General features: G+C 47.9%; 1 protein-coding gene across 4 annotated transcripts in view; it reads left to right on the forward strand.

Moving 5' to 3' along the window:
- DNAAF11 (dynein axonemal assembly factor 11) overlaps positions 1-5,690 on the forward strand; it is a 35,997-nt gene extending 30,307 nt beyond the window's left edge. For 3 of the 4 annotated variants that reach the window (XM_077351472.1, XM_077351471.1, XM_077351470.1), the window contains exon 12: positions 5,388-5,690. In XM_077351472.1, the coding sequence (XP_077207587.1) occupies positions 5,388-5,574 (187 nt within the window). In that variant the 3' untranslated portion in view covers positions 5,575-5,690. Of the gene's footprint in view, positions 1-3,909; positions 4,060-5,387 lie in introns of all 4 variants that reach the window. The other variant, XR_013233972.1, reaches the window with a different exon arrangement.
- Positions 5,691-12,576: the final 6,886 nt, after the last annotated feature.

Consider the following 12,576-nt stretch of genomic DNA (forward strand, 5'->3'; position numbering starts at 1 on the left):
GGAGGGTGGTATATAAATATAATAAATAAACAGTCTGATGAGCTGGGTTTGATTCCCCGCTCCTCCACATGAAGTCAGCTGGGTGACCTTGGGCTTACCACACAGAGCAGTAAAATCAGGGCACTCTCGGCCCCACCTCCCTCACAGGGTGTCTGTTGTGGAGAGACGAAGGGAAGGGGATTATAAGCCGCTTTGAAACTCCTTCGGGTAGAGTAAAGTGACATATAAGAACCAGTTCTTCTGCAGTAATATCAGGGCTCCCTCAGCCCCACCTACCTCGCAGGGTGACTGTTGCGCGCAGAGGAAAGGGAAGGAGATTGTAAGCCGCCTGGAGACTCCTTCGGGTAGAGAAAAGCGTCATATAAGAACCAAGTCTTATTATTATTTTCTGTTGGTAAGGGAAGACTTTCCATACCTGTTGCTGCCTCTTCCTGGTTTCACAGGTGCTGAGCATCACAGTCTTTCCTGTAAATTTCATGCATGGCAAATGATTGGGAATTTGAGCTAGATGGGGGCCTCCTTCCCATGTCTCCCCTCCCATGAGCTTCCTTGGCAAGCCATGGTTGTTTCAGTCACCTTCTCCCCTCCTCCCACATTTGTAATGGTGTCCAGCAGCTTTAAAATGGGTTAGATAGTTTCATGGAGAGCTCAAGGGCTACTGGCCATGGTGATTCACGGGAACGTCTCCCTTCAGAGCCACTAAACCTCTGAATCTCAGAGTTAGGAGGCAACATCAGGGAAGGAACTTTATGCCCTGTTGTTGGCCCTCCAGAGGAATTGGCTGGCCACTGTGTGAAATGGGATGCTGGACTAGATGGACCCCTAGTCTGATCCAGCAGTGTTCTTCTTATGTTATTAGGAAGGCCTTGACCTCTATGCTCTGTTGCTGAGTGTGCAGAGGAACATGTTGGCCCCTGTGTGTGACAGGAGGCTGCACTAGATGGACCACTGGTCTGATCCATCAGGGCTCTTCCTACATTGTAATAATCAGATGCCGGTCTTTGAGCAGCTAGAGCAGATGGCTGTGATTACTAAGAGTCAGCAGGGCCTTCTCAAGAACAAGTCATGTCAGACTAATTTTATCTCTTTTTGAGAAAGTGACTACACTGCTGGATCAGGGGAATGCTGTGGACATAGTATATCTCAATTTTAGTAGTTTTTCATAAGGTTCCACGTGATATTCTTGTTGACAAACTGGTAAATGTGGTATGGATCCTATTACTGTTAGATGGATCAATAACTGGTTGACAGATCACACCCAAAAGGTGCTTGTTAATGGTACATCATCCTCTTGGAAAGGAGCGGTGAGTGGAGTACCCCAAGGATCTATCCTGGGCCCTGTGTTGTTCAACATATTTATAAATGATTTGGATGAAGAAATAGAGGGGGTTCTTATTAAATCTGCATATGATACTAAACTGGGAGAGGTAGCAAACACACCAAAAGGATACAACTCTATGATTCTATGACTAAATGGACTTTTGGTCTGATCCAGTAGAGCTTTTCTATGTTCTTATCAGGGGAAGGCCTCGGCTTCTATGCCTTGTTGTTGGTTTTCCATAGGAACTGGTTGACCCCTGTGTGAGCCAGGATGCTGGACTAGATGGAGCACTCTTCTTATGTTCTTACATTCTCAACACAAAGACTATCCAACGAGGTGAAAAACCAATTCCATTTCGCTGAGTTTCAAGTTGCAGAGAATCTAACATTTCCTTTGTCACTCAAGTCTTTGAGCTACACTTAAAAGTGATAGATGCTTCCCGCTTTGGGATTACTGGAGAGTCGTTAGGGCTTGAACAAGGAGAGAAGTTGGCAGTAGCCCTGTAGCTCCCTCCCTTCCCCAGCTATTGGTATTCAGTGGCCTACTCACGGAGCCTCCTGTCTGCACGCTCAAGTGAAGCAAGCTGGAAACGGTCCAGGTGATTTCATCAGGGCGATGCCGAAGACAGCTCCTTCTCGGACTTGTTTCGTGATGGAGTCCCTGTCGCACTTGACGCAAGCAGCTCAGACTGTTAATGTGCTTTGCACATAAGCTCTAGGATAGCGATCCCCAACCTGTGGGCCGCGGACCATGTGTGGTCCTTCGACTAATTGGAGGTGGGCCCCGAAGGACGCCTTCTCTCCCCCCCCCCGGCCCTTTACTTCATCCCCCCCAGCCCTTTACAACACACTTCATGGTTGTGGTGTGTCTGTATCTTATTTTGAAGGGATGTTTAAACATTACCATAGCGATCAGAGAGCGCTAGGGCAGTGGTTGAGAGTAGAGGAGTAAACTACCCCCCCCCCCACCGGGCCTCAGTAAAAGGCGTTGAGTGGTCCCTGGTGAGTGGTCCCCAGCGTTGAGTGGTCCCCGGTGATAAAAAGGTTGGGGACCACTGCTCTAGGACACAGACGAGGCATGGGCTTTTAGGCATAATGTGCCGTATCACAAGGCCTTCAGAACCACCAGAAACAATTGTCCTGGGCAAGACTGCGTGGATGCAGCTTGCATTAAAGAGAGCTTGGCCTATTTTGCACACAACGGATAATGCACTTTTAATGCACTTTAGAAGTAGATATTCCTGTTCCGTACAGGAAAGTCCAGCTGCCAAAGCACATTGAAAGTGCATTATCCTATGTGTACGGAATGGGCCCTTGCTTCCCAGCAAGGACGTAACTGATGATGACTTCCAATTCAGGAAGACTCCCTTGCCGTATGCCCTCCAGCTTCCTTACCAAAAAAGGTCAAGCCCTGTGGCCTGTATCAGTCAAGCAGTTACATTATTTCCATTCATTTAAGGAATCCACGCCTGGCCTTTCCGCTCTGCCAATTCGGTGCTTGACATCATTTATGCGGGATAGTTAAACAGGGATAAATGTTTTAATGACGGCTGCCAAAGCTGACAAATGTCCTTGTCTTTTAGCTCGTTTGAGAGTGGGAACGGGGTCCCCCCCTGCCCCCCACATTAGGTTCTATGATGAATTGAGTGACTTTGAAAACCCACCTCCGAAGCAACTATAATCATGTGATTTGAAGTCACGGCACTTATTCTATTCCTTTTCTTTCTTTTTTCTTTTGCAAATTAGCCAGGACGATAAGGGTTTATTGCCGCTCCGGGATGACCATTTTTAGTGCATTGGCCGAAAGATTAAATCCCCATCAGTGTCATTAAAGGGTTTAATCACAGGGAAGATCTAGTTGCCCGGCCCATGAACAGCTGAAGAATGTCAGAGTGTTTTTCTCTTATCAGGAAAAGCTTTTCAGTCCCGCACAGTATCTACCTGGCTCTATAAAAACCTAATTCCATATATCTATGAACTGTCTTGGACCGTCTCACTCGCCAGCTCTGAAGGAGCTATAAAGACGGCTACGGTATTTTCACATCCTCCAGAAAGCAGAATGTGGTACACTCGTAGGTCGATGTAGACTGGTTTCTTGAAAAATCCCAAAATGGCATGACATGCGCATCACACAGCATCCTAATCCTGCTGTAGGTTGTATCGGTCAGGCCGCACCTGGAGTCCTCTGTGCCATTCTGCAGGCCTCACTTCAGCAAGGATGTAGATGAAATTGAAGAAATGTTGGTTTTTATACCCCACGATTGATTGCCCAAAGGAGTCTCAGAGCGGTTTACAATCGCGTTCCCTTCCTCTCCCCACAACAGATACCCTGTGAGGTGGGTGAGGCTGAGAGAGCGCTGATATCACTTCACGGTCCGAACAGCTTTCTCAGTGCTATAGTGAGCCCAAGGTCACCCAGTTGGCTGCTTGTGGGGGAGCGGGGAATCAAACCGCAAGCAGCCAACTGGATGACCAGAGAGCCCTGATATTACTGAAGAAGAAGAGTTGGTTCTTATATGCTGCTTTTCTCTACTCGAAGGAGTCTCAAAGTGGCTTATAGTTGCCTTCCCTTTCCTCTCCCCACAACAGACACCCTGTGAGGTGGGTAAGGCTGAGAGAGCCCTGATAATACTGAAGAAGAAGAAGAGTTGGTTCTTATATGCCGCTTTTCTCTACCCAGAGGAATCTCAAAGCGGCTTATAGTCACCTTCCCTTACCTCTCCCCAGGTATTCCAGAAGGTAAGTCCAGATATAATAGCTGATTTCCCCCAGTCTAATCTAGTGTGTGTGTGGGAGGGGGGTCAAGGTAGATCTTCACAAGGATTTGTCTTTATATCTCTCCAACACCTCACAAAAAACATTTAACAACGCTGACATCAATATAACCCGCCGTGAATTATACCCTTCCCTTCAAATAGCAGCAAATGGCTGTTTGTTTGTTTGCTAACAAAAGGCGTGTTTTTATCTTGGCTTTGCAGAGACTGGAAATAATTGAGGTATTATATTGAAAAATACGCGAAGAGGTGGGAAGAGGTGGTGGAGCAAAATCTGCCACAAAAATGGTCATATAAGAAAGCGTGCTGCTTTAGCATCTACCACACCTGGTTGTTGGGGGGTTTTTTTGGTGCACAGGAAATTGCTGTTTGGAAATTATTTGCCGTAAGCTAAAAACACACACACAACAATCTGCAGACCTTCCAGGGATTAAAAAAAAAAAATCTAAGCAGAGGTTTTTGCACTGCCTCTGCTTCTCTCTCGCTTTTGTGATTTAACACCTACGCACACCACTGTGACGAGGTCAGCAGGTTTAGGGGAGAAAAATCAGAGGAGAGCCACAGAGCTCATACGGCCTCGGAAAGACTTTTGACACCTGAGTAACGACACCCAGAACCAGGAAGGGGTACGCTCAAGGCCAGGGGTAGTCAAACTGCGGCCCTCCAGATGTCTGTGGACTACAATTCCCAGGAGCCCCCTGCCAGCGAATGCTGGCAGGGGCTCCTGGGAATTGTAGTCCACAGACATCTGGAGGGCCGCAGTTTGACTACCCCTGCTCAAGGCCATGCGAGGCCATCCGCAGAAAGCCTGGGGGTGGGGTGGGAACATCCCCTGGCAGGATTGTTTCAACATAATCATTTAAAATATATAATTGTTTCATAGAATCGTGGAGTTAGAAGGGACCTCCAGGGTCATCTAGTCCTGCCCCCTGCACTATGCAGGACACTCACAACTTACCTGCCCACCCACAGTGACCCGGATTGCATCCCCCAGATGATGTTCCTATTCCCCCCCAAAAAAAACCCAGAATCCCTGGCCACTTTGGCTTGAAAGAAATCGCCTCCTGATCCTGACATGGTGATTGGCATTTCCCTGGGTGTGCGCAGAAGGGAGACAAGAGCCAAATATTGTGCAAATGTTTTTGTGTAAAGAATCCTGCCAGGAGGCGCAGTGACACCAGATACCGAAAGAAGGGGGAATGCGCACGAAAGCTAAAATCTTGAATAAAACTGTGTTGGTCTTAAAGGTTGCCCCTAGACTCGAACTTTGTTCTTGTTCATTTGTCATTACAGAAGTGCACCAACGGAGAAGCTAGAGGTGGATCCCACTAAGTACTCATTTCCTGACGTTACGAGCATTGTCCAAAACAAAGAGCTGAGTGGACAAGGCCCTCTTAGACTTCAGCGGCCGAAAGCCGTGGACACCAGAAGCACACCAGAAGTCTTTGAGGATGACCCAGAGGTCCCACCTTTGATGTAAATCGTTTACTTGAGCTCCAGTAGGCTGTTAACCTGCTCTAAGAATCTATTTTTGTGTGTCTGTGACCTGATTTCCACGTTCAGTTGCATAAATAAACCAGAAATGCTTTCTTGCAATTGTCTTTGGTGATCGTTGAAAATCCTTATGATGGACATTCACTTATAACAAGCAGAACAATAGCACAAAATCTTTGTTGGATTTCCATAGTTCCTCCTTTCTTGGGAATTCCTATGTCAAATCTAAGTAGAGCATAATAAAATCAATAGCACCTTTAAGACCAACAAAGATTTATTCAAGGCGTGAGCTTTCAAGTGCAAGCACTCTTCCTCAGACTAGAGCATGAATACTTTCCAGGGTCTTTCAAGCAATCCTTTCTTGTACTGTCTGTGCTGGCTTGGCTGGAGGCATCAGGTTGCAGCAGGATTAGCTGTCTTGTCAAAGCTGAGCCAGTCAGGAGGAGGCAGAGACAGAGGAAGCCAGGTGAGAAGGTGGGAGAGCAGGCAGGGCAATCCAAGAATCAGTGTCTAAAGGACCGGTCCAAGATAAGATGTTCGAAGGAAGTCCAGCAAAGCAGGAAGTCCAGCAAGACAGGAGTCAGGAAGGGTGAGTGGCAGGAAGCAGTTCCCATGGTTGCGTCCATGTCTGTCTGCTGTCCTAGCAGCCCTTCTGTAGTTCTCCATGCAGACATTAGCTCTCATCCTGACTCATCCATCTCAAGCAGGCGGCGTCGGGCCAGTAACCGTGCACTGTGCTTTTTAGTCCGCAGTTCACTCCAAAGATGCTGCCTGAGACGTTCTGCAGATGTCTCTGGTGTGCCAACAGCCTGAGTTCCTTCAGCTTGTCCCTGGCTGGGTGCACTATCTGCATTTGCGTGCATGTGCACAAGCCTGAGGTGCCTCTGCAAGAACTTCCAGCTGATAGTGTTTAGCAACTTGCCCCTTTGTCTTATCCCAGGTCGAGCTCTTGCCACTCAGTTCTCCACCTGAGGAGCCCCCACTGGCCTGAGGCGGGCCCATGGCATTGTGTCAGAGACCAGACCAGACATGGAGGCCTATGAGCGAATCTTCCTATGTCTTGTCCGAACCAAAGAAGCAGTGGGTGGGGGAGAGGGGGAAACGTGCCTGCGGTGGAACTGGAGATGCATCTGGTTTTTGAGCGTCAGTGATGGGGGAAACGATCTGATGTGGAACCAATTGCAGCTGTCATATCATAGAATCATAGAGTTAGAAGGGGCCATACAGGCCATCTAGTCCAGCCCCCTGTTCAACGCAGGATCAGCCCACAGAGTTCACTGCTCAAAGGTGCACGGTACAAAGTGTGATTTGGCCCTCAAACAATAAACCAGGGGTAGTCAACCTGTGGTCCTCCAGATATCCATGGACTACAATTCCCATGAGCCCCTACCAGCGTTTGCTGGCAGGGGCTCATGGGAATTATAGTCCATGAACATGTGGAGGACCACAGGTTGACTACCCCTGCAATAAACCAGGAGCTTTTATGGAGGGTGCGTGTCTCAGTAAGCGGCTAAACATTGCAGTGAAAAACGGATATAAAACCCAACTCTTCTTAGATTTAAAATGCTGCCAATAGCCTGGAGAATTTAAACAGGGAGGCGAGGGGGGAAAGGTTACAAAATTTGGGCGTTCTGTCACTTCTTTCTCTGAAGTGTGGAGCTCAGATTAACATAAATTACATTCACACGAGAGTCTGCTTTTTTTTTTTATGAGGAAAGGATAGAAATAAATCCAGATCAACAAAAACTCCCTATAAATTGGCAGGATCTTAAAGAGGCGGCTGTCTGTGCAGCCTGTCTTCTTGTAGCCGGTGAGAATAAAGGTCAGGGAGAAATGATGGATGGTGTTTTCCAGCCACCCCCCCCCCCCCAGCAGGGAGCGTTTCTACAATCCCTCCCCTCAATTTATTACAGACAGTTTAGCACAGGGGTAGTCAAACTGCGGCCCTCCAGATGTCCGTGGACTACAATTCCCAGGGGCTCCTGGGAATTGTAGTCCACGGACATCTGGAGGGCCGCAGTTTGACTACCCCTAGCAGGTGACTGAATACCCCCCACCCTCAGCTTACCCTTGAAAGAGTAACACAGAAATATGACATGCTGTTTTTTGAAAGTTTTCTCCCCCCCTACCCCAATCTGGGATCCAGACGTGATCTTCATTCTAAAGAGCCATTCCAACCCCAAGATGACTTCACCTCCTAAAAATAGCCCCAGTGGTTGAGCTGCCATGGGGTTTGATTAACGAAGCGAACGAGAACAAATTAGCCAAAGATGGATCACTAATTTATTTAATAGCGTTCCGCCCTGCCTTTCTAGACAGAAAAGCACGGGGGCAATGTTTGCTTAATTATTGGATAACATGACCATATATGGTCATTATTTAGGACCATATATGGTCATATCAATCCATCCACCCCGCCCAAAATGGTCCATGATGGGCCTGGAGGGGGGGGGGAAGGGGAGGGGTCCCAGATGGATTTGTCCACCGCCATGCTTCCCAACCATGTGCTGCACAATTGCATAACTTCTGGGCTATCTCAAAGCCTGCCCTAATGACCATTCATTATTATTATTGTTGTCATTATTATTGTTGTCTTGCTTCTCGACGAAGGCCACTCAGTCTGGCTAACCCTCTCAATGTATTCCACTCAGATCCTTCCCTGGTGCTATTTCAGACTCCCCAGCGGGGAGGGAGAGAAGTGTTTGCCGTCACTTTATTTTTAATTAAGAAGACCTACATTTCGGGAGCGCGCCTTCTCAGAGCTGCCTGCACGGCTGCCAAATCAGTTATGGGGATAACCTAATCCAGGGGTAGTCAAACTGTGGCCCTCCAGATGTCCATGGACTACAATTCCCAGGAGCCCCTGCCAGCAAATGCTGGCAGGGGGCTCCTGGGAATTGTAGTCCATTGACATCTGGAGGGCCACAGTTTGACTACCCCTGACCTAATCCTTCGACTGGGACCCTCTTGGCTGTTCGAGGGGGGTGTGCAGCTGGAGGGCATCAGAAGGAAGTGCAGAGAAGGCAAGAGAGAGGCAGTGCTATTCTCTTTGAGGGCCACCTTTCCTCCCAGTGGCCACAGTGGTGCATCGTACACGAGGAGCACACCGATCCCTAATGCAGGTGGCGATTTATGCAACCTCTCCTTTTGCAGCCGAAGGAGAGATTGCATTAGGATGGCGCCTGTGTAGGGATTGGGGCTTCCCTTTTAGTACAACTGATGAGGAAATGTTTTCTCAGCTGCCTTTAAAATGCAATTCTGTAGTAAATCGAGCAAGACAGGAACGAATCCAGACTTGGTGCTGCCTACCGTTTCCCCTCGTAGGCGAGGATTTTTATGGGGCTTTTAGAGGCTTTACAAATGATAGCGGTCAGTAAACCAAGAGCAAACCATGCACAGGTTGATGCTGGCCCAGTAAAAGAAGCAGGAAGCAAGGTGTATGTTGATCATTCACCACAAGACTTTGCATGTGCCATTTCCTAATAAAAGACTCCCGGCATCCAGTGTCTGAGCTGCAGAAACCTTGCAGGTTATTAATCACCTCGCCAGGGATGAAAATGTATAGTTTGTTATGCAAATGGCCTTTCTTATCCTGGCTCTTTGTTTCTCGTATGCTTTGGATTTTAAGATTGGCTTCAGGGAAGAGAACCTAAGCCAAAAGGTAAGAAGGTTCTTCTCTGCCTAGGGAGACCATCTGGCTCTTCGGTTTCTGGTCATTCCTGGCAAAAAGCAGGGGTGGGGGAATTACTGGGAACAGCAGGGAGACCCATTTGATGTACAGCGAGGTGCCCATATCACTGCCCAAGTGACTCAGAAGTGACCTCATCTTATCCGGGATGTCAGGGCGATGTTCTGGCATGTGGGCAGAAACTCTATGGTAAATTTGGCTTCTACCATAGAGTTTTTGCCCAATACCTGAACATTGCCCCCAAAGTCCCAGATGTGATGACGTCACTTCCTGATCACGTGAGCAGTGACGTTGACACATTGCTGCATATCAGATGATCTCCCTCAACTCCCTGCTGGACAGCTGATCAGCAGTGGGGAGGCGGGGCCTGGCAGTGGGAAACCCCTGCCTCCACTGGGGGTGGGTTTTCTGGCAACCCAAACTTTCTCTGAGGTAATATTTGCTGCTACTTTGACATAGGGTAGGAGTGTCATAGCCCAGAAGCTCAGAGGAGCCAGCTGAGCTGTAGGTAGAATTTCCAGGAATTCCGAGAGCTGTAGGTACCATGGAGTTTCCGGAAATTCCTAGGGCTACCCATTGTCCCTTCTGGGATGCACCCCTATCACACAACCCTTATGTCTCCACCCCCCAGAAGACAGACAGAGCATGAAGGAATCCTGCCGGGGAATTTCTTGTTGTAACCTGGGAAAAAGTTTACCCGAACACCTTGTTTGTTCACGGTCCAGACTCATTCCCCAGCGTCTACCATCAAATATCTCCAAATATTCATTTGTTTCGTTTGTTTCGGGATTTATTTAGGGATTTCTATACCTCCCCTCTCAGTGGTACTCTCTCGGGGCAGCTTACACGATATAAAATTCAATAAATCCATACAATTAACAAACATTAGAACAGCTGGAAACAATTTAAAACCACAATTACTGTCACATCAGCAGACTAACAATCTGTAGCCAGTGAGATGTTAAGTTGGAGGCAGCAGGGGGGAGGAAGAGGGCAGAAGGGGTGGGTGGGAGGCCCGAAATTTGGATCTAATGTTATTTGTTATCCTGCCACCCTCAACCACAGGCCCAGCAGAAGACCTCCATCTTGCAGGCCCTGCGGAACTCAAAAGTGTCCCCACAAGTCCCTGATCTCCCTCCAGAGCTCATTCCACCAGGCAGCAGTCAGGGGCCAAGAAGACCCCAGCTCTGATTGAGGCCAGCCGGATTTCCTTAGGGCCAGGGATCCTAAGCTGGTTGGCGTTGCCCCTGGGGAACGCATTCAGAGTTCCCAACCTGAGCTCAGCAGATTTCTCCTACTGGACATATGCAAAAATGAGGCCTCTTTCCTAGGTAATAACCCAAATTCAGCCCACTCTGGTGACTGTTTCCAAGTGGGTTGTGCCAGCATGTGTGAAAGCGCCTCTTGCTTCTTTCAGAGATTTGCAAACCATAATCGTATCCCCCTCTCTCCCTCCCGCCCCCCCCTCGAGTTAATCTTATCTTTGGCAGACGCAACATAATACGCTCGGGCACATTGGAACACCTGTTCGAATCTTTCAGTCTCTTAATTTCTTGATTCCTGTGCGCAGCTCACATGGCCCTGCAATGAAAAGTAGCTTTATGTCTGAAATCTGCTTAATTTGAACGTTGGCTTAAACAAAGCGGGGGGGGGGGGAGGAAGCAGCCACAAATTCTCCTCTCCGTTCGGTGTGTGACGACTGAAGGAAATGGCAGGAAAGCTATTTCTTTTTCTTTCTTTCTTTTTTTGTGCCCAGGGTCTCTGCCAAGCATCTAAATGCCATCTCGAGAAATTAATAGGCTTATGGTTTAGCATATGGATCCCTTCGGTTAGTTACTAATGGGGGGGGGAGGAGAAGGAACAATTATTCTTGAATGCTTACAAATATTCGCTCCCAAACGTCAAGAGAGGTGTGCTGATGACAAGATGTCATAGTCCCATTGTATACGGCACTGGTCAGACCACACCTGGAGTACTGTGTGCAGTTCTGGAGGCCTCACTTCAAGAAGGACGTCGATAAAATTGAAAGGGTACAGAGGAGAGCGACGAAGATGATCTGGGGCCAAGGGACCAAGCCCTATGAAGATAGGTTGAGGGACTTGGGAATATTCAGCCTGGAGAAAAGGAGGTTGAGAGGGCACATGATAGCCCTCTTTAAGTATTTGAAAGGTTGTCACTTGGAGGAGGGCAGGATGCTGTTTCTGCTGGCTGCAGAGGGGAGGACACGCAGTAATGGGTTTAAACTTCAAGTACAACGATATAGGCTAGATATCAGGAAAAAATGTTCACAGTCAGAGTAGTTCAGCAGTGGAATAGGCTGCCTAAGGAGGTGGTGAGCTCCCCCTCACTGGCAGTCTTCAAGCAAAGGTTGGATACACACTTTTCTTGGATGCTTCAGGATGCTTAGGGCTGATCCTGCGTTGAGCATGCGGTTGGACTAGATGGCCTGAATGGCCCCTTCCAACTCTATGATTCTATGATTCTATGATTCTATGATTCTATGATTCTATGATTCTATGGCCTTTGCTTCCCTCAGTGGTAAATAGCCCAACATCTGCAGGATTTAGTCCAATGCATTGAATTGTTCTCTCGAGCCCAGTGACGCCCAATGTGGCACTGTATGGGTGTACATCAATGTGTTTCCAACATCCCACTTGTTCTTCCAGTTTTGGTGTTCCTCCACCTCTCTGGAGGTACCTCAGAAAATCTCAGGAGATGTCATCTTTGGGTCTATATACATCACGCTTTCTCAAGCAGGGTTTTGTGAAGCCCTTGGGTTTCTTGATAGCCCTGGAAGGGTTTCCTGCATGGGTGGGAGTTAATTTCTAATATATTTTTAAAAAATTGTTAAACATTTATTGGGTGATATGACCAAATATGGTCAAGTCAATATGCTCCCTCCTAAAATGGCCAATGATGGGCTTGGAGGGGTTAAGAAGAAACCCTTGGAGTTTCTTGACAGCCCTGGAAGAGTTTCCCGAATGAATGGGAGGTGATTTTTAATATATTTTTAAAACTTGTTGAGCATTTCTTGGGTGAGATGACCATATATGGTCATGTAGACCCACCCCTTCCCAAAGATGGCCAATGATGGGCCTAGAGGTAGCGGGAAGGGTAGGACTCCCAGGTGGGCGTGTCCACAGCTCTGCTTCCCAACCATATTCTACATGATGGTGCCACTTCCGGGGTTTCTCAAAGCCTGAAGATTGTTTTGTGGGTTCCTCAACAGAAAAAAAAAGGTGAGAAAGGCTGGTCTACATGAAGAACCAGTTCAGTAGGGTGTCCAATCTCCAGAGGGTG

The sequence above is a fragment of the Paroedura picta genome, chromosome 9, assembly GCF_049243985.1.
Source record: "Paroedura picta isolate Pp20150507F chromosome 9, Ppicta_v3.0, whole genome shotgun sequence".
In the NCBI taxonomy this organism is placed as follows: Eukaryota; Metazoa; Chordata; class Lepidosauria; order Squamata; family Gekkonidae; genus Paroedura; species Paroedura picta.